Source organism: Pleurodeles waltl, chromosome 6 (assembly GCF_031143425.1).
Source record: "Pleurodeles waltl isolate 20211129_DDA chromosome 6, aPleWal1.hap1.20221129, whole genome shotgun sequence".
Taxonomy (NCBI): domain Eukaryota; kingdom Metazoa; phylum Chordata; class Amphibia; order Caudata; family Salamandridae; genus Pleurodeles; species Pleurodeles waltl.
In genome coordinates this window covers 495,652,231-495,678,012 of record NC_090445.1, presented here as the reverse complement: position 1 = coordinate 495,678,012, position 25,782 = coordinate 495,652,231, and the positions used below count along the sequence as shown (strand labels likewise).

Genomic DNA, 25,782 nt, shown 5'->3' with positions numbered 1-25,782 from the left:
TCCATCAAAGATGACAACAGCAAAACAGTGCATTTGTAAGTTTATTGCGGAACAATTTAAAACCATTGTAAAGATATAAAATGCATTACAGTCATCACAGAGAAAACAAGTCCCATTATCTGCAGCCCTTGCGCAAATAAGTTTAATTAAGTCACACGGGGTAGTGGACTTAATTAAGCCTCTTTGGCTACTTATTTTATATTATAAATCTAATAGTCGGAATTTTAAGTCCAGGGTAGTGGACTTAACCTTTCCGACTATTTATTAGATTTGTAATGTAAATTATGTAAATCTGTATTCTACAGAATGAATACAATTTTAGGAAAAAAAACAATCAGTTGAGTATCCGTGCCATTCAGGGATCGCTGCTTCATTTAATTTTCTGAAGCCAAAGATACTGAAAACAAGCTTCAATATTCGCTTGCGATCTTCAACTATTTAATAATAATATGGACTCTGGTTTCTCCCATCTCACAACATAGGCAACAGTTCAGTTCAATGTTACCAAGTTTCAAGATGACGAAATAATGAAGTAATACTATCACCAAATGTACTGCATAAATTGACTTTTCTTGCTGCATAATTTACTCAACCATCCCGCATGATTTGACCCTTTCATGCTGCATAATTCCAGTGGCACTGGAATTAGGTAACCCCAGTAACATTTGGTATGTTTTGCAGAGCGCTACGTCAGCCCAACGAGAAAATCAACCTAGAGATGCAGCTATACCACCTGACAAAGACGACATAAGCTTGACTGCAGTAATACATAAAACTGGAGACGATATTGGGCTGGACGATGTCCCGTGAAGGAGGAACTGTTCAGGGGAACAGACACCTTTCACTGCATCATGATGAAATTTGGCTCCACCTCGCTGTTCAAGCGAAATTTGCAAATCATTACAGGCTGGAAAGCACTCTTGTTTAATATTCTTCATGTGCCATTAGGCCTATGTTTTATAAATGTATGACCGATAATCACTTCAGAGATAATCACTATACAACGTTCTAATAAATACAACAAAGTCCTCTCAGATCTCCGCGGGCTCTGTGAGGCCTTGGTTCACAGCTGTTGCTGTGAACAAAACATTGGAATGTTGACGCTCCGGGCTTTTGCCAGCCTGTAAAAGGTCAGAGCACTCCAATGTTTCCAATGGAGCTCCCAACATTCCAATTTTCTAATATAGCCTTAGAACCCGCCGTAGCGGGCTCTACCGGCTATTAAAGGCCCGCTCCTGAGTTAAATGCCCGAGCCGAAGGCGAGGGCATTTAACAAGGGAAAGGGCCTTTAATAGCCGGTAGAGCCCGCTACGGCGGGTTCTAAGGCTATTAGAACATTCTGCCACTCAGGGCAGAATGTTCTCTTAAAAAAAAAAAAAATTGCTCACGGAGCCCGAGGGGATTAGAATCCCCTCGGGCTCCGTGAGGCTTTGTTCACAGCTGCTGCGGTGAACAAAGCCCATTGGAATGTTGGCGCTGCGGGCTTTTACCGGCCAGTAAAAGCCCGCAGCACTCCATTGTTTTCAATGGAGCTGCCAACTTCCAATGTTCTAATACAAAATCAAGATAGGCTGGAAACTCCTTTAGAGTGGAACTCAGTTTAATTTGGTAAGACCTGCTGCAGGGATGGCTATATACAAACTGAAAAGCAAGGGTATTATAACGTTTATTCCTCTGTTTGGAGTAACTCCTGCTATCGGTGACAAGTTATGGCCCCAGTTTTATTGATTACCAAAGTTACTAGAGTACTGTTGGACCGGACATCTTTGTTGTGGTTTTCCCACAACGTTTTGCTTTCAATACTCCTGTTTTTGCAGACTTCTTTTTCGCTGACCTTAGGACTCTGCACACTCTTCTAACCAGTGCTCAAGTGCTTGTGCTCACTCCTTTAAACACAATTAACTTTGGCCTACACCCACCTGGCACTTTTAATGCATGTTTAAGTCACTAGTACAGTGGCACTATCTGTCCCCAGGCCCTTTACATTAAATGCTACTAGTGGGCCTGCAGCACTTAACATGCTACCCAATTAAGTAGCCCTTTAAACATGTCTCAGGCCCACCATTGCAGCCGGTTTGTACAGTCTTACACTGTCATTTCAACCTAGCACGGCAAACCTCTCACCAGGGCCAAATGCCTGTTTAATACATAAGAGCCACCCCTAAGTTAGGCCCTACACAGCCCAGAAGGCAAGGTGCAGTGTATTTATAAAGTTGGACATGTACTTTAAACTTTTTACATGTCCTGGTAATGAAAAACATCAAGATTTGTTTTTCACTAATGTGAGGCCTACCTCTCTCATTGGCCAACATTAGGTTAACTTATTACATTTAAGTGATAACGTTCCACTGAGAGCAGTGAGGAATATCGGAGCTTGATGTCTAAAGAACTTGAATTTAAAACCCTCTTTCACGGTAAAGGCGGTACTTAAATCACAATTCTGATAATGTCACGTTTGGAAAGTTGGCATTTTTCTTTCCTAACCATTTGGTGTCTGCAGCCTGCATTGTAGGTCAAATGACTAGGTGTAGCTGGTAGGTGGACTTTTTGTACTGGTCCCAGACAGTGAGATAAAGGGAAGATAGCGCTGGCAAGATGGGCTATCTCTAACTTGAAGAGGGGCGAGGAGCTGTCACTTACTACACTTGCATATCACAAAGGCTCTGCCTGAGCACACTCTCATGCACTAGTCAAGCTGGGGCCAGGGCAGGGAGTCAGGAAATTCCAAACAACACTGGAGGTGGAAGCTCACTTTATTACCTCTAAGGTCTGCATAAATACTTTACACATTTCATCCAAGTTAAGCCAGAGTGCCCTTGTGCCAAGCTACCAGAGGGTTGCTCAAAAGTAAAATTTGTGGTTTGCTTGTGTTTCACCCCAACAAGAATTGTGGTTGCTGCTGGAGTAGGGGTTCACCCCCTCAACCAATAACACAATTTCCACCAAGTACCATAATGGTTTTTACCATTACAGGATGCCCTGGCTTGCTATTTTCGATCATATAAGTTTCCTGGGTAGTACGGTCTAAGCCAGTCTTGAAGATGATGAATGGCTAAATCAAGAAACCTAGGGTAATCAGATTATCTTCACACTCCTATTATGATTAAAAAGTAGTCTAAAAGAACGGAAAAAGCTTATTGATTTTCACTCAGGTTTCAAGTTCTTCCAGTAAAACATTAGCAAAACACTTGCCTTCAACCTCAAACAAGGTTACACGTAGGTAATTGGTACGCAAGGCAGGAGAGACTTTTTTTGTATGGGGAAAAGGTACATGTACACGTTCTTGACATTTAAAAAAAGGATCTCCATCTTGATGGCCTTTCAGTCTGTGTTGTGTGCTTCAGGCTTTTGATAAAGAAGATCTTGAGAATAGCCTTCTAAAATTGTAACTCAAGATACTGGTCGTTCTGCTTCATCATTTTGGCAATGTGTACCTACTGGATTTTCCAATCTTAGAGGTACCAACTGTGGAGACAATGACTGGATCCTGTGCTACAGTTCAGAATATCGATTAAAACTTGGATCCGGTCTCATAACACACAAACTGAATTCCTCTACGTTTACAATGGCTTGGAATTGAATTGCACACACATTTAACAATTATAGTTGCTGTGATATCAGTTAAAAAGACAGCAATTAAAACACGTTAAGCACATATATTTATACTCACAGCAACTGACATTTTTGGAAAAACTTAAAATGAGTTTTGTCCATTCTTGATACTGAAAAATGTAAGAAACACCACAAACTCAAACCAACGCTGATGGGACAGCACCTGTTACAGGGGAGCCCCATCATTCTTGTAGATAAGAGTCTAATGATGGGGAAAAATAATGTACCGAAAAATTCTGATGTATACTTCTAACTACTTTAGAATATCACTCAGGTGCCAGACTGAACCCAAAAACATTTCTAGTAGTGTTCCTATGCTCTGGTAGGTAGTATTGTGCTGCTTCGCACTCACTCCATATTCCTACTTAGAAAAGACAGCGCAGAGACCCACGTAAGCCCCAAACCTGCGCACCAACATCAATTTCAATATGCGCCGCCTGACACCCATTCCCATTTTTATCAGTCTCCCAACAAACTACGTCCCCAACAAAAATGGCAGCATTCAGGTCATACCCTAACAGCAGGATAGAGATGTCAGTCACAGACAAGCACATAGTGTGTCTTTGTTGCCTGGGCTCCAGGCGAAATTCAAAGTCATGTGATAAATGTGACTTAACGCAACTGAAGGGGATTCAAGACCTGGGGACGAAGCTGTGCGTCCCCAAACTTAAGTTGTTGCGGTATTCACACAGGTCCCACTTCAATTAGTGGGTCTACTGCCGTTCCTATGACTGCTTCATTTGCTGCTCAAAATCAGCATATAAGTCCAAACGCAAGCATAAAAGGTGAAGTAGGACTCTATTCCGTCTCGCCATTTCGACTCCAAAGAGAAGGTGCGAGGGCTTCAAGATTTTAGTGGCAACCCCTCAAAGTCATGGGCAACGGAACAAATACCTCAGTTGGTTGTAATGTGTCCAAAGTTCCCCAGACTGTTGACAACCCCTGCAGCAGATCGAGGCTTTCAAGAGGCCCAACTACAAATCTTTAGTGCACGTCTGGCACTCTGGTCCACCAACAGGTTCTTCTGTGGCACAGTCTCTCCTTGTAGGTTATGTTATAGGGCTCATATTACTCTGGTACAGACTTCTACTCCAAGTCAGAGAACCACGCCCATTGATAATCTGGTGCAGATGCCCATGCACAGCTTGACCAATGTCATGCCACAAAAATACAAAAGAGCAGTCTCCGGTGCCTCTGTAGCAAAGCAAAAGTCAGCACAGGGTCCTTTTAGGGTCGAGCCTGCGTCGCATGCGCTCACGCATGCGTATCGCTAGCGAGACGCTTTGGGGATTTGAAAAGGGCTCGGAGCCCTGTCAACGTCACGTCAGTGTCTTTCATTGGCAAGTTGGCTTGCCTGTTAGAATCCGCTACTTTTCATTAGTGGAAGGCCCACATTTTCCGGTGGTTAGCCCTCCTCGAGCGCAGTGACCAAGTACAGAAAACATGCAAGGTTCGCTGGGTTTGTGGACTACTTTTTCTCTGTTTTCGCAGTGCGATCTCGCTGGGCAGAAGTCCAGCGCTTCGCATACTGTCGACATTGTTACTCAGTTAATTGCAGTTTTGCCGATAGTGTGAACTGTAGCAACGCAATCGCGCTGTTTTTTTTTTGTTTTTATGCAAGAAAAATCCAGTTGGGAGTTTACAACTGTGAACAACTAACTCCGACAAATACGAGACCCTAGTGCATTGCAAATGCTTGTTCTTTTTGGTTCCAACTGACCCTGTGCCAGAATAGAGCGCTGATAAAATATGTGATGATGATAATGCCTCATAGCTTGATTTAAAAAAATGCCAGTGAGCTCGACACCTTCCCTGAAAAACAGAGCTTGACCTGACAATGGGCCATCAACTGCGTAAAGTGCCTCATTTGCACTGCTGGTACGGAGAACATGCAGAGCAGGCAGACATAATACACAGGCCAGCAAGAGAACCAGCCCTGCATTTCCACATCCACAGCTACAACAACCAAGATACAGTTTGTCCGCAGTAGCTCTTGCATAACCAGCGAGGGATCAGAATTTAACACTTACTTCCAGGTTGGCGATCTATCACATCTGACTGATAGGTCTTGAAGACTGTTCAAAAAGGCTACACCCTACATTTTTGCTCCTCCTCACCCAATATTCTTACTGCATAATCATGTCTGTCAGAGCAAAGTGGGCCAGGAGCATTTTCAGCTTACTGTGCTCTTATTCAGTATTCAGCCTCACCTCCACCCCTCGGGTTTTCCCAAAAGTGTTGGAGTTGGTACCTGCCCATTTTCAGAGTTCCTGTAACTCAAGAACTGGCTAGCGAAGGTGGGCTTGAAGCAGTTAGTTGTGGACTACCTCTAGACTATGGCAAAACTCCTATAATTATTGTGGTTTGTGATAAACAAGCCAAAGTCCTACTTAAAACCATCAGAGTGCCTTCGATTCATTGGGTGGGTCAGTCAGTGATGTATGCACAGGAAAGAACACCTGTGTTAAAAAAAAAGTTCTATATTTATTTTAACACATACTAGAACTAAATTCCTTACCGGAGATATGATATACAAAAATATATTTAGAAAGAGGTATGCACAGGCATATAATAACGTGCCCCTATGGAGTTTAAAATTCTTCCCCCCACTGGTGGTGTGTGTGAGTGGAAGATCAATTTTAAGGAGTCAATGACTTTGCTGCTGCCCCTCTTGATCGCAGGCTTCTTTCACAAGCTCTTTCACTAGTCTGCCCCTGAAAAGACTGCCTTTGTGGTGTCTGAAATTGCCACACTTGTGAATTTGGCTGTGTTTCACTTGAGCCTTGGAAGCTCTGCTCTGGTGTTCCGGTGTGGAAAACACCACGCCCGTAGGTCTTCTGGCTGGTGGAGTTCCTCTTCTTGGTTGGCCTCAAACTGTAGTGCCCCCATAGACTTTGCAGTCTTGTTTTCTTTAATATTTTGCAGCATGTTATCTGTTCCCTTCCCAAACAGATGATCCCCAGTTGAAGGGGCTGTTGAGAATATTTGCCTGTACTTTGCTCTTAAAGCCTGGCACCCGTAGCCATGCATGACATCTCAAAGTTGTCGCCATCTGCCTTGCTGCAGGGTCTGTTGCATCCAGCACTGACTTTAGGCATGTGTTGGCAATGTCTTTCTTCTTCTGCTAGTGATTTTGCCTTTTTTAATACTGTTCAGGCAGGTGTCATGAGTTCCGCCGTCTCCTCCCAGTTCTGATGGGCATACCTGTTCAGTAAGGTATTATAATTTGCTATCCTCTATTGAGAGGCAGCTCTTTTTCAAACTTTTTCCCCCACCATGTAAATCCTTTTGCTGTTCCTGTCTCGGGCAGGTGGGGGAGGGGGAATCTTGATTCTCTTCCTAGCTGTGGCCACGATTATTGAATCTGCCACTGCTTTGCCCTAAATGTATGCTGGGTCCTTGGTGGAGTGTATTTCTTTTCTACTCTTGGAGTTACTGCTTTACAGGTTGCTGGCTCCTTAAAAGACTCTTTCCTGATCCATGATGGTTGATAGCAAAGGGAGGTACTGTACATTGTTTTGTGTTTTCTTCTTTCTTCCTCCATCTGGACCCCATATCTTTCAGCTGCTTCCCTGACCAGTTGGTTATACATGGTCAAATCATCTGGAGGTGACAATCTTGATATGTATGTGTTGATGGTTTCTTCAGGGAATCTGCTTTGAGGTCCTCCATTGATCTTAGCCGCCTTCTAGCATTCAACCTCTTGATATATGTGTTGTGTAAGGGGTGGCTTGAGTTCTCCCATACTTGTCACCTCTCTTGACTTTTCCATTGAGGATTTCAACTGGCTTCTGAACACCTCCAAGGCGGTGTCAAACTCCTTTTGTAGTGTAGCTGCCATTACAGCTTAGAGCCTTCTTTCCTGGTGCGCTACTTCGCGTGCAAGTTCTTTGATGTCAAGAGTCTGCAGAGTTCTCTTTCAGCATTAAGGCTTCAACTACTGCCGTCATAACTGCTGTCTTTTCTTTGTCTCGACTTTGATCGTCCTTCAACGTCAAAGTCTTTTCAGCACTTCTTCCCCCTGCATTATCCCTCAAATGGGACCCCACAGGATCTTTGCGCTTTGTCTTGTCTTCGGTTGGTTAAGATCTTCGGAGCCGAGGCTGACTTCAACTTTCATGACTCTGTTTTTGACTTGACTACTAGTATCTTTTTTCTGTGTTAATTGTCCCCGTTTTTATTTCTCCTTTGGTCTGCTGTGCTCCTTTTTGACGATGATGTATTTTTCGATGTCCAAGTCTTCACCTTCTGTTTCCTCAGCAGCATTATCTTCCTCCTGACTAGACAGTCCTAATTCTTGGAGTGTGGTGTCCTTCTGGGTCTGCACAGCACAATGTGCCTGCCTGTGTCTGCTTGTCTGGGTCTTCAGTGTCTTCAATTTGAATTCAGCGCAGGCCTAGCAAGAATTTGAGTCATGGCCGATTGGCAGGCCAAGGTTGCTAACTTGATAGCTGTCCCTTTGTGCAAACTTGTGCTGACACTGTGGACAAATGGAACAGCATTTTTTCCATCTCAGGTGGAATGGGGAGCTCCCTCTTAGAGCATTCTCTCTTTCAGCAAAAAGAAAGAAAATCCACCTACTTTGTCTCGTCGCTATGGCCTGCTTTGATTTCTTAATTATTTCTCCACTACCCTTCGAAGAGGTAGGCTTCCAGGGAGGGCATATGACGTCAAAACAGGATGGACCAAGCACCAAATGGTGGAAGAAGTGTACATCCCCCCCCAAAAAAAAGAGGAATTCTACTAGATAAACATCAAAAGTTCCGGACCCAACCACTAGATGGCTGAATAATGCACAGCATGTGAATCCCGAAAATATTCCTGCTGCACAACATCATAGCTCCTTGTGTTTGTATACAATGACTCACCTGAAGCTATTTAATGTAGCTATGAAGGCTGACTAAATGATGCAGTGCACCTGCCCGAGAAGTTTACGAGTCTTCCAGAGTATAAGATGAAGCAGGTATTCAGCAACTCTCCACTATGGTTAGTAGCGTTGTTGTGGCATAAGATAGCATTGATATAATGGCATGTATTTCCTAAGATGCAGTCCTTTTTACAATCTCAAAAAGAGCTACTGGGAAGTACAAAACATGTTCAATAAGACTTTATTCAGATTCTACAGTAGAGTTAACCCAGTTATTTAGTGGTTGTCAACACAATCATATGGACTTTGTAAAATCAAATATAAACTTAAGGTTATTAAGGCATCAAAAAGGTAAAAAGTACCACCCAGGGGTGTGTGTGACACTCCGGGATCCATGTCACACCAGCACCCTTCATATCTCACCTGGCTCAGAGCTGCTGCTGGATGAGTTTTTAAAGCAGCAAACAGGATGACTTCTTTTTAGGCTTCTTTTTTTCAACTGGTGTTTTCCTATTTATCTGTCTGACCAGGTCATAGAAGATCTGAAGATCGAGAAAAACAAAGATTGATGATCTGAAGGTATTATGCTTCTGAAACAGTGAACATATACACGTATTAGGCATGTTTGCCACACCTTACACAACATCTAGATTATTTCTGAGCAGTAGCTATGTTTTAAAAATATTATGAGTTTAAAATATTGTTATTGTCCATGCAACGTTTTACATTGAGTTTTAAGATGTATATGCTTTCTGCCATTGAAAGGCTTTGGACAAGTCAATGAAAAACCTGCAGATTCAGGTGCAAATTCAGATGGGCGCCACTAATTAAATCTGTAGCACCAAGTACACATAAAAAAGTCACTATGGAAGCAGGTTGAGTTTAACACATAGAAGTATGTAACAAAGAACATTTTGGTGGGAAAAAATCATATACTAGGCACGTTTTCCTTCATAGTAGATGGAATCACAAAGTTGTCCATCTGTGGTGTTTAAGAATTTCCGAGTCCTACTGTTGTAAGTTACCACAGAATAGTGAGGTTTAAATAATGGGCATGGTAAAAAAGGACAAATGGCTTGTTTGCACAATACACACCAACACATACTTGTTCACAATCTGTACACAGTCAGGCGTGGGTTTCGAAGTTGCTTGTGAAAATTCTGCGCAAGTGGTGGTAGGATGGAAGTAGATTGATAAGCATGTGGAAATATGTTGGGGGGCGGAACTCAAATGTTGTGGGGATTCTTGATGAGAGTTGGCTGGGAGAAGTTGGTGGACTGGGAGCAAGCTGGCACCGCTCCTTATTTGTTTTTACAATTTCCTTAATAAAGAAACCCTTTCTTAATGGTGACAAGGATTGGGTGCAGAGCAGTGTCGGCCGGAGATTATTTGTGACTTGTAGTCAGTGGTCGTCTTCAGGGGCAGTTAAGTCTCCGTGTCCTGCTATTAACCAACATTGTTAAAGGTTCTGAGCAGCGCTGGTGTAGATATTTTTGTGCCTTGTGCCTCAGCTGATTATTCAACCTGTGACAGGTGTGCCTGTTTCCACCCTGCGGCATCCTTGCCAACTCGGTCCTGTTCTGCGGCGGCTTTTGGCAGAGTCGAGAGGCCCTGTGTTGCTGTGATGCAGTGGTCCCGCTTGCAATGAAGCAGCAGTTTGGGGGCGAAGCAGTGAGTCGCTGCCTTCCTATGCACTGGGCCTTGGGCGTGGCTGCCATAACTACAAGCGGCAACAGCACTTATTTCTGGATTCCGACGGCTTGTCTGTCACACGTTGTTGCTTAGCAACATGCAACTTTCCTTGCATTGAGTTTAGAGGCAAGGTGATTCCAGGTTATTTCCTGTGGCAATCACGGAGATCAGATTCAGGGGCATACAGCATTTAGTTTTCTACGTCTATCCAGTAGGGGGAGGTTATAGCAGCCAGTTTTTCCCGTGGTCCCAGCTTATTTCTTGCCGGATGGATGCACATACTGTGTGCGCATAAGCCTGGTGATATTCTATTACGGTAGAGGTGGAGCAGAGTTCTACAATTCTTTTGAATACGGTACTATGCTGGTTTCGGTGAATGGCACGCTGTTTATCTACTACTGCTGTTCGGTTCCATGTACTGGTATTGCTAATTATTCACAGGAAAGCACATTCTTGTGTGTACGTCTTTAACTGCAATATGGCACCGGGGGTATTAGATTGTGGGGATATCATTGCCTGATACTGTGAGTAAACATTTCAGAGTATTTTTTTGGTCTGGGTGTTTTTACATGTTGTTATAAAATGGTCAGCATCCAAACTCCACCCTTTTTCCTTGCTGAACCTGGTGAACCTCCCGTACAATGGGAGTTGTGGCTTGATTTGTTTGAAGCAGATGTTGATTTTCTGAAGGAGAGTTAATGTACTCCAGATAGACTTATCTTTGCTAAAGAACAACTTAGGTGCTACAGGATTGAGGGAGTTCAAGGATTTTATTTTAGGGAACAGAAGAAACAATTGACCAACTCATGGTGGCCTTGAGAGGTTTAGCTGTAAGGAACAAGTTACTTACCTTTGGTAATGCATTATCTGGTAGAGACTATCTAGCTGCAGATTCCTTACCTTTGATTTGCCCAGGTGTCAGGAAGGATCTGGAAACATTTGCTAAGCAATACCCTTTGCGTGCATGGTTCAGTGGCTCCATTCGGCTTCACCTGGCATCGGCACGGGATGTGACATCGCAGCCACCTACATAGGTGCCCGCTGGCGTCAGTTACTTTTACCATACCTTTCCATGCCAGACGCGCAGAGCCATGATAAGAATTGGCACAATGTGTGTCACAATAGGGGCCCTCAAAACAGGATCATCCTAACCCTACTAATGAGTCACCAAAGGTATTTAACTTGTTCATCTGACAGAGACTTCTATCTTAGCTTCCCGCAGATTCCTTACCTTTGTTTAGACACGCAAGCCATATTCTCCTGGCAGTGGGCTGTGGACATTGTCTCAGACTAGAAAGTCCTGCAGGACCAAACGGGCTAAATGGCTGCCCCTTCAGACCTGACTGTCTAGGCAGTAGTGTTTGGCAAACGTTTGCAGTGATGCAGGACTGGGACTCCACATGCTAACAGCTTTCCCCCTTATGGAATGGGCCCTTAAGCTCTCAGAGACGCTGTTTTGTAGCCAAGGCGTAGCAGATCTTAATACAGAGAACGATCAAACAATCAAAAAATGTATAGAGCGCGCAACTCACCCATGAGGTTCTCGAGGCGCTGGGGGGTGGGGGTGGGGGGAGGTCAGGAGGGGTAGGAGGGTTACTGTTCGAACAACCATGTCTTGAGGTTTTTTCTGAAAAGCAGGAGGTCTTGGGTTTTGCGAAGGTTGGTGGGGAGGGATTTCCAGGTCTTGGAGGCGAGGTAGGAGAAGGACTTGCCTCCAGTGGTGGTGCGTTGGATGCGGGGGATTGTGGCTAGTGCAAGGTCGGCAGATCGGAGGTGGCGTTTGGGTGTGTGGAAGTTCACTCTTTCACTGAGGTAGGTTGGGCCGGTGTTGTGGAGGGACGTGTGTGCGTGGATGAGGATCTTGAAGGTGATCCTCCTGTCTATGGGGAGCCAGTGAAGGGATTTGAGGTGTGGTGTGATGTGTTCGTGGCGGGGCAGGTCCAGGATGAGGCGTGCAGCTGTGTTCTGGATTCTCTGGAGTGTGGTGCCGGCATAGAGGGCGTTACCGTAGTCTAGCCTGCTGCTGCTGGTGAGTGCGTGTGTGACGATCTTCCTGGTCTCTGTGGGAATCCATTTGAAGGTTTTTTTCAGCATGCAGAGTATGTGGAAACAGGATGAGGTGGCTGCATTGATTTGCTGGGTCATGGAGAGGGAGGGGTCTAGGATGATGCCGAGATTGGGTGCGTGGTTTGCGGGGGTGGGGGCGGGGCCTAGGGCAGTGGGCCACCAGGAGGTGTCTCATATGGTTTTGTTGGGGCCTAAAGTAATGATTTCTGTTTTGTTGGAGTTGAGCTTGAGGTTGTTTGTTGTCATCCAGGTGGCGGTGTCAAGGAGGGCAGCGTGGAGGTTGGTTTTGGCGGTGGTGAGGTTGCGGGTAAGGAAGATGACGAGTTGGGTGTCATCTGCGTAGGAGAGGATGGTGATTCCGTGTGGACGGAGGATGTTGGCGAGAGGGGCCATGTAAATGTTGAAGAGAGTGGGGCTCAGGGAGGACCCTTGGGGGACTCCGCAGATGATTTTGGTAGCAGTAGAGTGGAAGGCGGACTGTTTGAGTTCTATCGGTGAGGAATGAGGTGAGCCAGTCTAGGGCTTTGTGTCGAATTCCTGTGTTGGAGGCGTGTGCGGAGTGTGTGGTGGCAGACAGTGTCAAAGGCCGCGAAGAGGTCAAGGAGGATGAGTGCGACGGTCTCACCCTTGTCGACTCTGGTTCTGATGTCGTCAGTACATGCGATGGGGGCGGTTTCCATGCTGTAGTTTTTGCGGAACCTGGATTGTGAGGGGGCGAGTGTGTTTTTTCCTCAAGGAAGTGGGATAGGCGGGCATTGACTAGTTTCTCTGCGAACTTGGCGGGGAAAGGGAGGAGAGAAATGTGGCGGTAGTTGGAGAGGTTGTCCGGGTCGGCTTTGGGCTTTTTTAGGAGTGCGGTAATTTCTGTGTGCTTCCAGGGGTCTGGAAAGGTGGCGATGTCAAATGAGGTGTTAATTATGTCGCGAAGCTTGGGGGCGATGGTAGGGCTAACTTTGTTGAAGATGCAATGGGGGCAGGGGTTGGAGGGGTATCCAGAGTGGATGGAATTCATGTTTTTTTCAGTTTCTTCGTCGGTGATTGGGGCCCAGGTCGTGAGTAGGGTTGGGGGACACGGGGGGTCTGAGTTGGGTGGGTGAGAGGCATGTGTTGTGGGTGGGTGTGGTGTGAAGCTGTTGTGTATGTCCAGGATTTTGTGGTGAAAATGGTTGGAGAGGGAGTCGCAGAGGGTTTGTATGTGTGTGTGTGTGTGTGTGTGTGTGGGGGGGGGTCTATGTTGCTGGCTTTGGGTTGGGGAAACTCTTTAATGATGGTGAAGAGTTCTTTGCTGTTTTGGGTTCCTTGTAGTGTGCTCGTTTGGCGGTGCGTATGAGTTGGTGGTGGGTGCAAATGGATTTTTTGAGGGTGGAGAAGTTGGTTGTTGAGTGTTCTTGTCGCCAGGCTTTCTCCGCTTTGCAGCATTTGCTCTTGGAGTTTTGGAGTTCAGTGGTGAACCATGGGGCGTTCTTGATGTTGCGGGCGGTGATGTTTTTTCTGAGGGGGGCTAGTGTGTCTGCGCAGGTAGTGATCCATTTTGAGAGGTTGTTGGCTGCCGTGTTGGGGTCGTCGGTGTGGGGGGTAGGGGGTTGTGCGACAATTGGGAGTTCAGGCGTTCTGTGGGGATCTTGTCCCACAAGCGGTATGGTATGGTGTGTTGGTGGTGGTGAGTGGGGGGTTTGGCGAAGAAGTGGACGCAGTGGTGGTCCGTCCAGTGGAGTTCGGTGGTGTGGGTGTAGGTTATGTGTTGGCTTGAGGTGAAAATTGGTCAAGTGTGTGTCCTGCTGAGTGGGTGGGTGCTGTGACCAGTATTTTGGGTCCTAGGTTGGCGAGGTTGTCTAGGAGGGAGGAGGAGTTGTGGTCTTGAGGGTTCTCCAAGTGAAAGTTGAAGTCACCGAGGAGGAGGTAGTTTGTGGAGGTGAGGGCGTGCGTGCTGATGGTGTCGGCAATGGCGTCACAGAAGGCGGGGCGTGGTCCTGGGGATCTGTAAATTAGTGCGCCTCTGAGGGTGGTGGTGGTGTTAATGTGGATTAGGAAGTGCATGTATTCTGCGCTGTCCATGGTGTCTTGGGAGTTTGTGGTGACTTTAATGGTGCCTTTGTGTAGGATGGCGATGCCACCTCCTGGTTTGTTAAGGCGGTCTTTGCGTTGGAGTTTGTATCCCATGGGGGTGGCTGAGGCTATGTTGGGCTCTGAGGAGTGGTTCGTCCAGGTTTTCTTGAGGAAGACGATGTCAGGTGTGTGTGATGTGATGAGATCCCAGAGTTCTATGGCATGTTTGTGTAGGGAGCGGGTGTTAAGGAGCAGGCGTAGCAGATCTTAATACAGAGAACGATCCGCATGAAATGGTCCACTTCTATACTGCCCGCTCTTTTTTTGCTCCCACATACCCCAGTGGTCGTCCACTCAGATCTCTTGTGTGGTCAAGGTAGAACAACAACATTCTTTTGGGGTCCAGCAGGAGGAATGTGAGGGAGGAAAGAAGGTGGGCAAGGTGACCGTTTAACCTAGATGGAATGGGATCACCACCTCGGGAGTAAAGAGGTACAGGAGCATAGCACTAGCTTTTTATGGAAACACTGAGATTTGGCTGCTTAGACGATGCAGCTGGTATCTGACTCGCCCTCCGGGCAGATGTTATTGGCACTAAAAAGGCTGTCTTGATGGTGAGCAGCCAGTGAGAACGGTTGTGTAATGGCTCGAAAGGAGTACACATGGCATATGTGAGAATTAGACTGAGATCCCACTGAGGCATGACAAAGGGCGTAGGGGGAAACATGTACAAGCCCTTTAAGAAACCAATTTACAATAGGGGACTTAAAAGGGTTGGTTAGGCAGCCACAGAAATGCTGATAGAGCAGGAAGATAGCCCTTCATTGTCCCCAGAGAGGAACCCTGTTGGGCAAGAGAAAGCATGAAGAGCATATCAGCTAGAGAAGTAAAGATAGGATCCATAGACTTCGCTGTACAATATCTTACAAATCTTTACCAACAGCAGGCGTATACTGTGTTTGCAGAGGAAAGCCTGGCGGCAAAGATAACATTACAGACTTCAGGAGGACGGGCAAAGGCTGTTAACTGCCACTGCTTAAGCTCCACACATGAAGGTGCAGAGTTGACCAGGTCAGGTGGCGGACCCTCCCCACCCTGCAGCGTCACACGATTCTCCCTAAGGGGCAGCCACATCAGAGGATTGTTGCTCATTTACAGAAGTTCTGGATACCAGACCTTCCGTGCCGAGTCCGGAGCCACAAGGATTACTAGGGCCTGGTAGTTCTTGATCTAAATAACTCTGGGCAGGACTGGCATGGTCAGAAAGACGTACAAGAGGCCTGAGTTCCACATGCAACAAAAAGTGCCACAAAGCGATTGCCAACTTGGAAACTTCCACGTGCAGCACTGCTGACATTGCAGGTTCTCTTTAGAGGCAAGCAAATCTAACCAAGGCTCTCCCTATTACTGAAAGAGACCTTGTACCAACTCCGAATGGAGATGCCACTCATGATCCGCAAGGCATCGATGGTTGAGTTTGTCCGCCCTGGCGTTCAGAGAACCTACTACTACCACAGACACTAGGGGATGGGAGGTTTCACCCAGTCTTCTTCCTCCCTAACCATAAACCGTTAATATGCAAAACACAGGAACAGAGGTTTATCTGACAATTTGGAAATTTCACCCTCCTTGCTAACTTGGGAACCCTCAAGATTGGAAAAAACTGCCCTCACCCACTAAATAGTGACATGCTTCATCATTGGGCATGCTACCACTGAAAAGCAAGGAGAAGGCACTCAACTACTATGGCAATGTGTGGATTTTTTAGACAAAATTCATTTTTGCTTTTTGAATTTATTTTTTATTTATTTCTTTTTTTAATTGAAGAGGGCCCAGCAGCTTCCCCAACAATAAAGTTTTCTAAATATCATGAAAAAACAATAACAAAGCCAAAGCCTGGCCTACTGGCTTTGCCAATTTTTTTTTTTTCTTTTTTAACCATAGAAAGCCTAGAGTCACGTTTTTGCACTGAACCATATGAAACGATACTCCGAAAAAGGACATAAGGACATTACCTATCCTGGCCTTACTTCCTGCCACCATGAAGGAGCTAGTAAGGTCAACAGGCACCAAACTAGTGCAATCTGGGACTACAAAACCTCTTTAAAGATCATTATAATTATAGGGTCAGCTAGAAAAATTCCTCAAATGAGCCACAGAGAGGAAAGGAAAGCACCAGGGACTAAAAAAAAATACAGGGCCTGAGTTTAGCAGATGAACACTTGTTTCTGATCCCCTCATGGCACTTTACCACAACTTAGGAATGTTAAGAAGCCAGATGTAAGAGTAGCTATATATTTTTTCAAGCCAAAGTTAATTCAAAGCTTAAACTAACTTTTTTTTTTTTTTACACTTTCAATTAGGCTATGCTTCAAGGAATTACAATTATTCTTTAAAGAAAATGAATGCAAACTGCTTTGCATTACACCGTATTATAGAAGATGCACCCATATCCATTTGTGTTTTAGAACTATACTTCTGGTAAAGTAAAAAAATATTTTATTTTCGAAACAATACTCTTTTAAAATCAACGTAAAATTAATTAGGTACCAGCTGAAAGAACCCTTTCCTCCTACAGTTACTAATATTCAAGAAGAAGTGCATTCTGAAGCGGCTCCTCCTTGGGAGCGGAAGAGCGTCGCCCGCTGAACAAATCCAGAAAATAAAATGGTAATAAAGTTTATTTGTTACCATTTTATTTTTCAGCAACCCGTCATGAACCGTGTGTCAGGACAGGGCATGGCAATTGCTGCTGAGTGGCAGCAGGAAGCTGTGCACTACGTTTAAAGTGGGCATGTGCCTTTAGCCGGCTGTCTTGCGAAAGCCACCCAGACGTGCATTTGAAACTTCTCTAACCCAGCTATCTTAAGACAGCTGGGTTACAGAAAGTACAGGCCTACAGTGCTCTTAAGAGCGCTAAGAGGCCGTTCCCTACAGTACGGACCCTTCTCTTATGCAGTTCAACAGCATGAGAACAGCGTCAGGATTGTTTAGTGAAGTTTCGCCTGTCCGGAGCATCAAGGAGAGTAAATACTGGAGTGAAAAGGACATTGCGGCAAGTGAAGAAGGTAATTGCCTTTAATTATTATATTAATGCTGCCCCGCCACTCTATATACATGGCAGCCACCAATGAGAGCTGATTGTGGCTAGATTCCCAGACACTATCCCTATCAAGCAATCAGTTTTCACTGGTGCAGATCCACAGGGAATAGAGAAGTTGCCAGACCAGCAGTTGCTTAGTAAACAGTAAGAGGGCCCACCATGAGCCTGCACTAAGGGTTGCCTACCTCAAGAAAAGTTATAGGGCCCTCAAAGTGCATACCTCTAAACGAGAGTATCTACTCACACAGACCTTAACCCAATGTCATATCCTTTGACTTTTTTCTTGCCAGGGATCTTAAGTACAAGCAAAACACACAGAGGGGGCTAAAAGAGACACGAGGGAAACTAACTACACCAGCTTGCACAACGTGCTGTGCATTGCTATTTGCTATCCAGAGGTGTAGGATACCTCTGTGACAGACTTGGTCACAGAGGTTTGAAGTGTCATTGCCAGAGAGCTGGAGTATATGGAAAGTAATGATCTAATGAATGGACCAATAGGGCACATGAGACAAAGGATGAGAACATTAGGATGGTGCTGGTTTCTTCATGTGCGAGTGGACCATATATTTTACACTGTTACTTCTGGGGACACTGAAGTAATTAGTATGGTACAGAGTACTTTCTGTGTGTCCTGAAAAACGTGCTGTGAGGGTTGCCTGGTCCCAGTACATTTGACTGCTTCAGTTCCTTTTAGTATGTTCAAACAAGTACTAAGAAGTGTGTCCCCACCTGTACAGGTAGCACCAAAGACCTTTTAAGCCCACGCAGAGTTACACTTTAATACAAGACATTTTGTGTTGAGTATGTTATAGGGCTTTTGTCTATCCATATTTCACGTTACTGACTCAGGTCAGTTTTGATAACTAATTGTGCAGTGCCAGGGGACTAAATGAAAGCCACCATAACTGGAGTAGTTTGTAGTCTTGCTGCGCTCGGTGATTTACAACTTTAGATCGAAACAAGTGCTTGAATAATGTTAAATCTGAATTCTACGCATTCATAACCAAATGCCGACCTGAGGCCAATTCCACAATATATTGCTCTGTATTTATTAGTAAACAGATTGTAAAAAATGAATTGTAACATTTGCATATTATCACCTCGTTAACGTTTATCTTCGACTTCGCAGAAGACTCTAAAAAGGCACAGCTATTCCACTGTCGTGCTAAGTTCTGACCCTGTTCTTTGCCGACTACTCGTTCATCCTCCAAGTCACATTTATTGCCAACGAGTATCATCGGTACCTTCAAAAGAAAGAAGCACATTAAAAACCTATGGCAGAATGAAGTAATTTATATCTTTATTTCACATCAATTATCATAAAAAACGAGACTGGCACTAATCTGCTTGAGCGACTGACAGCTTTAATGACATCATAAGAGGTAAAATGTAGGTGTGGACAGTGAGCTGGCTTCAGGCTTTCGAGCAGAATGTTATCTTTCTGGCTGTCCCCATTTTGAGTACTGTGTTTAAGAAGCGAAAAAATGTTTGACTCTTGCAGACCACCCACTTAATCGTTAATGGAATGTGGGGACCACACTGAAATACTTTTAGGATCCGTGGACCTCTGCAGAGTCGTAAGTGGAAGCTGTGGACCCAGCCTCAGCAACTTACATTATTTGAACCATAAAACAATACAGAAACAGCATTCAAATAAATACACAAATGAACAAATAGTTACATTCATAAACAAATCAAAACCTATGGGAAGGTGGGAGCTTTTTTTAATTCAATCGAAGCCATCCATTATCCATAGTTTGTTCTGTTTGGTGCAGTTGCACTGTTCCTATGAACCAATCTGAGGATATCAACTTCATGTTTAGTCTCCAGTTTCCAATTTTTCACATTTACAGAACACTTTCAAAAGTTCAGTTTTACATTTTGTTTCTTTATTTACATAGCATTTATTGATCTGTTAATATTAGTTTTTAAGCAGCCACGGGCCCCCTGAGTGGGCGCTGAGAGCCCTCCGAGGTCCCACAACCACAGGTCAAGAACCCCTGGCTTAGGGGATAAATAGAGGATTTATTGCACAAGCCAACAAGATGAAAGACCCCTGGTCAAATCTGTGTCTTCCGTGTTCTCCCTATTTTCCAACAGCCTCTTCCTGAAATCGTATGACCTTTTATTTGGAATTCTCCACGAACGACCCTTCAACTAAATAGCATGGCAGAATACAACAGATCCCCCTTCCCACGACAAATAATAATCTTAATGTAGTCAAGTAGTAAGTGCCATAATTAACTATTATGTTTCAATTACAACTCAGTCCTTTAGATATCTAGGTCTGACATAAAATGTTCAAGTACAAACAAAGTAGTTCAGGGTGTGTTCCCCATACGATCAAGACCTCTTCTACCCTTAGCCTCTGTAGATGAGGTGTTATTTTAACTGGAAAGGGATCTCTTTCCTGCCTGGGTGGGCAAGTTGATATTGTAATTTGGAGAAGATCCACCTCTTTTCTGGACCTTACGTTCTAATTCTCTACATGGTGACTTCACATTTCATCACCTCCCATCTTGTATGTAGATCATATTTCCTTCCACACCAGACCAGTGGGAACTGCTAGTACTTCATTTTTAGTAAAATATATATCAGGGCCTAAAGTATCTCTCATGAGACCAACTGTCCCCGACAGTGCTGCCAAATGCCATGATACATTCCCATCATGTGATCATTTGGACTATTCCAGGTCATACAAAGTAATAAGAATGTCTTGGACGCATTGGTATTATTTTGCTTTCGTTTTGTTTTTTTAGCATGTAAATTGAATTGGTAAATGGTCTGCTAATACGCTTGTGCTAAAAAATAGGCAGTGTCACCTTGTAATGAACTACCGCAAACAAGTGCAGGTGCTAATTCGTGATAGTGCTGAACACGGCATAAATTGAGCACTCGGAACTCCCCTTATTACAAGCACCACTCACACACATGCTCACCAAATCACACATTCATTTGCACTCTTTATTCTCTCATTATGCCTTTGCACATACCTATTCTGATAATTCTTCCACTTCTCACTCAAAAGACCCCCACACCCAATGGAGAACAATGTATTCTGTCCGACCAAGCTGGAACTATGTTAGTGCATGCAACTCTTCAATTTCATAAATAGCACAGCGTCTCCCCTATTGTAGAGCGAGGTGTTTTATAGCTCCATAACATATTTTTTTACTTCCTACTTCCAACGCAAACTAGCCTAATTGCTAATTAAATACAATCCTACAATGCTTGGTACAAACAACAAATCAATCCATTACTGTGGGAGATGGTAAACTGCTGCTCTAAAATGCTTAATACCTCCCTTTCTGAGAAAAGACTGATACACATCTGACACAAATTGTGCGCCACTGTCAGTCAAGATTGCCTTCCCTACTGAAGATCTCTTGGCGAAAGGGCATCATTTTAGTAGAGTTGATCTCCTTCACAATGGCTACTTCAGCCCATCTGGAGAAATAGTCAACTAACACCATGAGATACCTGCTTTCAACACCTAAACAATCAAAAGGACCACAAATGTCTGCGGTTATTTCCTCCAAAGCTCTCTTTTGAATTTCAGATGCCATGATGGGAGTTTCATAAACCATGAGATTTGTCCTTACATGTGTATGGCACACAACTCCAAAGAAACCTCATAAAATCCCGGTCTACTCCTGGCCACCAGAAACAAGCCCATACGCTTTTCTTCATAGCACACATGCCCCCAGGCCCAAAAAGCAACAATTCCAATAACCTCTGTGGTATTCAATATTCTCCTACTTTCCACTCAAATTGTTTTGGCATAGCCATGGCTACAAACACACCACCACCCAAAGCTTCTAAATATATCTCTAAACATTCAACCCAATTTTCCCATCCCATTGATGGTTCTCCTGGTTCTTGTAAAACATGAGAGGCACAGAAATAGACTACATAGCCATGCCAAGTAAAGTTTAAAACAAAGCACTAAAAAACTAAAGTGGGTTCTGTTGTATTTTGGAAAACGTAGACACTGTTGTCAGTAAAGGATTTCCCATTAAGTTTCAGGTATGGAATAAAATACCAGTAAGTAAACACTGAATTCAAATTTTTGCTTTGTTTCAATTATTCACCACAGTCCATTTTCTGTTTTTCTCTGAGCATAATTATGCCTAGTCCGTTTTCTGTTTCCTTAACTAATATCACCTAGAAGGGCGGGGACATGACATCATCCACGAAAAATGTCCTGCAGCTGAACTCCCAAAGCTGTAAGCGCCTCTGCTGCCACAGCTACTCCCTAGAATGGACTTGTACGTGTCAATGTCGTAGCATGGAACAGCATGGACTGTTGACTGAGAACAAGAACGAGCTAACCGCTTCCAACACATGTTCTGGTTCACTAAGATCCCCGTGCTTAATCCTACAAGCTTTCCATGCATGCACACATTGAACAGGTAAAATTTGTTTAAAAAATATGCTGTCCACGAGAAAGTAAAACGAACGCGCACACTGGTAAGTGAGGTTTCCTATTCAGGTGCAAAAAGTTAGTCGATGGAAGCACCCAGCATAGAAATGTCGACAGATGACCGCACATCAATAGTTGTTTCCAGGTTGAGTTTTGCCCATCGCAGAACCATTGCGATCACTGTCCACATCACGGACACCTCAAAGGGGTCTGTGCTCTAAAAAGGCTTCAACTTCACTGCCAATTTTACGAAGCGTAAACACCAGCTTAGAGGATAAATAAAGAATTTATTTTACAAGCCAACAAAATGAAATGCCTCTGATCAAATATCCGCAACTTCTCCCTTTTCCAAAAGCCTCCTCCTGGAAGCCTATGACCTCATCTATAGAAATCTCCAAGAATGAGACATTCACTAAATAACATGACAGACAATATAACACAGTCTAGCAATGTATTCCTCTTCAATCAACTTTTAAGGTCTGGCTTGTCAGGACAGGATTAGCTTTAGTCACCACTGTTTAAAAAATAAAATAAAAATACATACATAGACGGAGTGGGCTTCAGAGGAGGATTACTGTCTCACTACAATATGTTTGCTGTTTTGTCTATCATTCTGTCCCATGCAGGACTGTTTTACATTTACAGTACAAACTATCAACCATTTTTGTCATTTGGTCCATTCTCTCATACGTGCTTTTTGTACATAAAGCAACTGCTTCTCATTTTAAGGTCCAAGCTTACAGACATGCTGAAAGTGTACCTAGGAATGCATTCTGCCCATTGCTTATCATTGGCTTTGTGCTTTTTTAACTCACATTAGCCTGTGATGTTAGGCCGCCCGGCATGTCTTTGCCCCTCCCATGGAGCATTGCCTCTTTTCCAACTATGTGACTGACTCCTAGCATTCTTCCATGACTGCTTGCTTTCCAAGATCTCTTTTTTTACTTCTTTGTGAGGCACTGCTTGTGTGTGCTCATGATTTAAGTCATCTTCCTTGTATGCTAGTTCAAGGAGCACTTGCTGCAGTAGCTCGGACAGTAATAAACATACTGTATTGCTTTAAAAGGTTTTTCTACAGAATGAGCATTACTACACTTTTGACAACAATGATGATTTAATATCCAGACTAACACTCCTGGTAGGCCACTTCAAGTTTCTGGCCAAACATACCTGTGTCAAGCAGTTCTCTTTTCCTCAGAGATTTATCTTATTGCATGACAGATTCTACTTATCTCTGGCATTAGGAGTTCATCATCTGTGATCATGCTGGAGTTAGAAGGCAAATGAGTAATAAGGAGCACTTTACATTTCATTTTGGTACATTTGCTGTCGAGCGTTCCAAGACCAAGGTCAAATGCCAGGCTATGTCTTCTGACAAATTGCTGTCTATTCTTTTAAAAGGATGGTTTGTGTTCTCAGACTCCAAAATTTCGGGCAGTGAATTGTGTGACTAGGTTGCTGGGTACCAGGGTACAAGGAGTATGAAAGAAAATGCTGCAGGAGTTAACTTATTTTAGCACACAAAAAGTAAATACCTGTAAATTAATTGTACAAATAATATTAGCAGTGAGGAAAGCAACAACGAGGCCCGTATTTTTTTTTCTCATTCTGAAGTGCGGTAAAAAATATTTTAATAGTAACAAAAAAATACACTACACTTGATGTGCAAATGAAATATTTACTGAAACTAGATTGCCACATGTTTGTGTGCTGCATAGTTTTAGGAGTAAAACTGTATGTCCACACAACTGTATGTCAAAAATATAGTGGTAATTTCAGTGGAAAATGTGCTGTCTGAAATTACAGTGCGCTACCACAGCAAGCTTTAGTAGTATATTTGCGACAAAATGTACCAAACGCTGCATGCTACTACCTCCTGCTGAACACATTTGCTACACATGTTCTGTTTCACAACCTTATGACATCAGTGGTGTAACAGTTATGACGGCACCCCCATTCTGAAAATTGTCCCTGCATCAATGGTGCATGTCAACTGTGAAACGAGTCTTTGTTTGTATACTTTTTTCTAACATTCCTATTTCTACATAGATCTAGAAGGAAGCAGCTGCAATTTAAATAGCATTTTCTCAAATATCTTGCATATCGTTCATTACAATTCAATAATCTCTGGGAAAATGTACCCATGGTGTACAGCATCACTAAAAACCAGTGACAAAGCAAATAGGCCATCAAGGTGAAACCTATTGGTTTTGCCAATGTTTGTTACAGCAGAGGGCATTTTAATGCTTTTTTCAGGACTTGAGTGCAGCAGGACTTTAAGACGGTCACCCTAGTGTGTTGTCCCTTGACAGATCAGGTCAGCCTGACACCGAGTTGGCTGCTCCAAAGTCTTGTGCAGTCAACAAGAAAAGCCACAACCTTGCAGGACTTCGAGCTGCAATCAACAGAACAAGCCATACCACTCCCCACAAATAAGAGGGAGCACTCTCAACCTTTTCTTCCTTAACCAGCTGGCTGCAGGAAACATTCAGAGTCCACCTTAGTTGAAACATGTTTAGCACATGGCAAATAACTGTGTGCAAGGACTCAAATAATTCAGATTTTAGATCACTAAGGGCTATATGCATGAACACATTTTCCCATAGACCCAAAATGGGTAAAACCCTTTGATACATCAATCAATCAATCGCATTTATAAAGCGCGCTACTCACCCATAAAGGGTCTCAAGGCGCTGGAGGGGGGGGGGGGGGGGGGGCAGTGCTCGAAGAGCAAGGTCTTGAGCTGCCTTCTGAAGGAGAGGTGGTCAGGTATGGCGCGAAGGTGGCTGGGCAGAGAGTTCCAGGTTTTTGCTGCTAGGAAAGAGAAGGATCTTCCTCCGGCGGTGGCTTTGCGGATGCGGGGTACGGCTGCCAGGGCCTGTCCGGTCGAGCGTAGAGTGCGCGGAGGGGTGTAGAAGGAGATGCGGTTGTTGATGATTTTGGGTCCGAGGTCGTGGAGGGCTTTGTGTGCGTGGGTGAGGAGTCGGAAGGTGATCCTCTTGTTGACTGGGAGCCAATGAAGTCTCTTCAGGTGTCCGGAAATGTGGTGGTGGCGGGGTATGTCCAGGATGAGTCGTGCGGCAGCGTTCTGGATCCGTTGTAGTTTCCTCTGCAGCTTGGTGGTGATGCCGGCATATAGGGTGTTCCCGTAGTCCAGGCGGCTGGTGACGAGGGCGTGGGTGACGGTCTTCCTGGTGTCGGTGGGGATCCAGCGGAAGATCTTGCGGAGCATGCGGAGGGTGTTGAAGCATGCCGAGGTCACCGAGTTGACCTGTCTGGTCATGGAGAGGGATGAGTCCAGGATGAAGCCGAGGTTGCGTGCGTGGTCGGTGGGTTGGGGAGTGCTGCCTAGGGCTGGGGGCCACCAGGAGTCGTCCCATGCGGCGGGAGTAGGGCCGAGGATGAGGACCTCCGTCTTATCTGTGTTCAGTTTCAGCCGGCTGTCTGTCATCCAGTTCGCTACTTTCTTCATTCCTTCGTGTAGTCTGGTCCTAGCTGAGGTGGGGTTGTTTGTGAGGGATAAGATGAGCTGGGTGTCATCGGCGTAGGATATGAGGTCGAGTCCGTGTTTGCGTGTGATGTTCGCCAGGGGGGTCATGTAGACGTTGAAGAGAGTGGGGCTGAGGGAGGATCCTTGGGGTACGCCGCAGATGATCTCCGTGGCTGTGGATCTGAAGGGGGGCAGGCGGACTCTCTGAGTCCTTCCGGAGAGGAAGGAGACGATCCATTCCAGGGCCTTGCCTCTGATGCCGGCGTTGCTGAGGCGGTGTATCAGGGTGCGGTGGCAGACCGTGTCGAAGGCTGCAGAGAGGTCCAGGAGTATGAGGGCCACGGTTTCTCCTTTGTCGGTCAGGGCTCGGATGTCGTCCGTGGCTGCGATGAGGGCGGTTTCGGTGCTGTGGTTGGCCCTGAAACCGAACTGTGTGGGGTCGAGGGAGTCGTTGGTTTCCAGGGCGGTGGTGAGTTGAG

At 44.7% G+C, this 25,782-nt stretch overlaps 1 protein-coding gene across 2 annotated transcripts in view; it reads right to left on the bottom strand.

The window, feature by feature from the left end:
- RAP1A (RAP1A, member of RAS oncogene family) overlaps positions 1-25,782 on the bottom strand; it is a 279,386-nt gene that overhangs the window by 21,027 nt on the left and 232,577 nt on the right. For both annotated transcript variants that reach the window (XM_069238655.1, XM_069238656.1), the window contains exons 6-7: positions 18,491-18,634; positions 8,903-9,021 (exon numbers count right to left, since the gene is read on the bottom strand). In XM_069238655.1, the coding sequence (XP_069094756.1) occupies positions 8,932-9,021; positions 18,491-18,634 (234 nt within the window). In that variant the 3' untranslated portion in view covers positions 8,903-8,931. The remainder of the gene's footprint in view (positions 1-8,902; positions 9,022-18,490; positions 18,635-25,782) is intronic.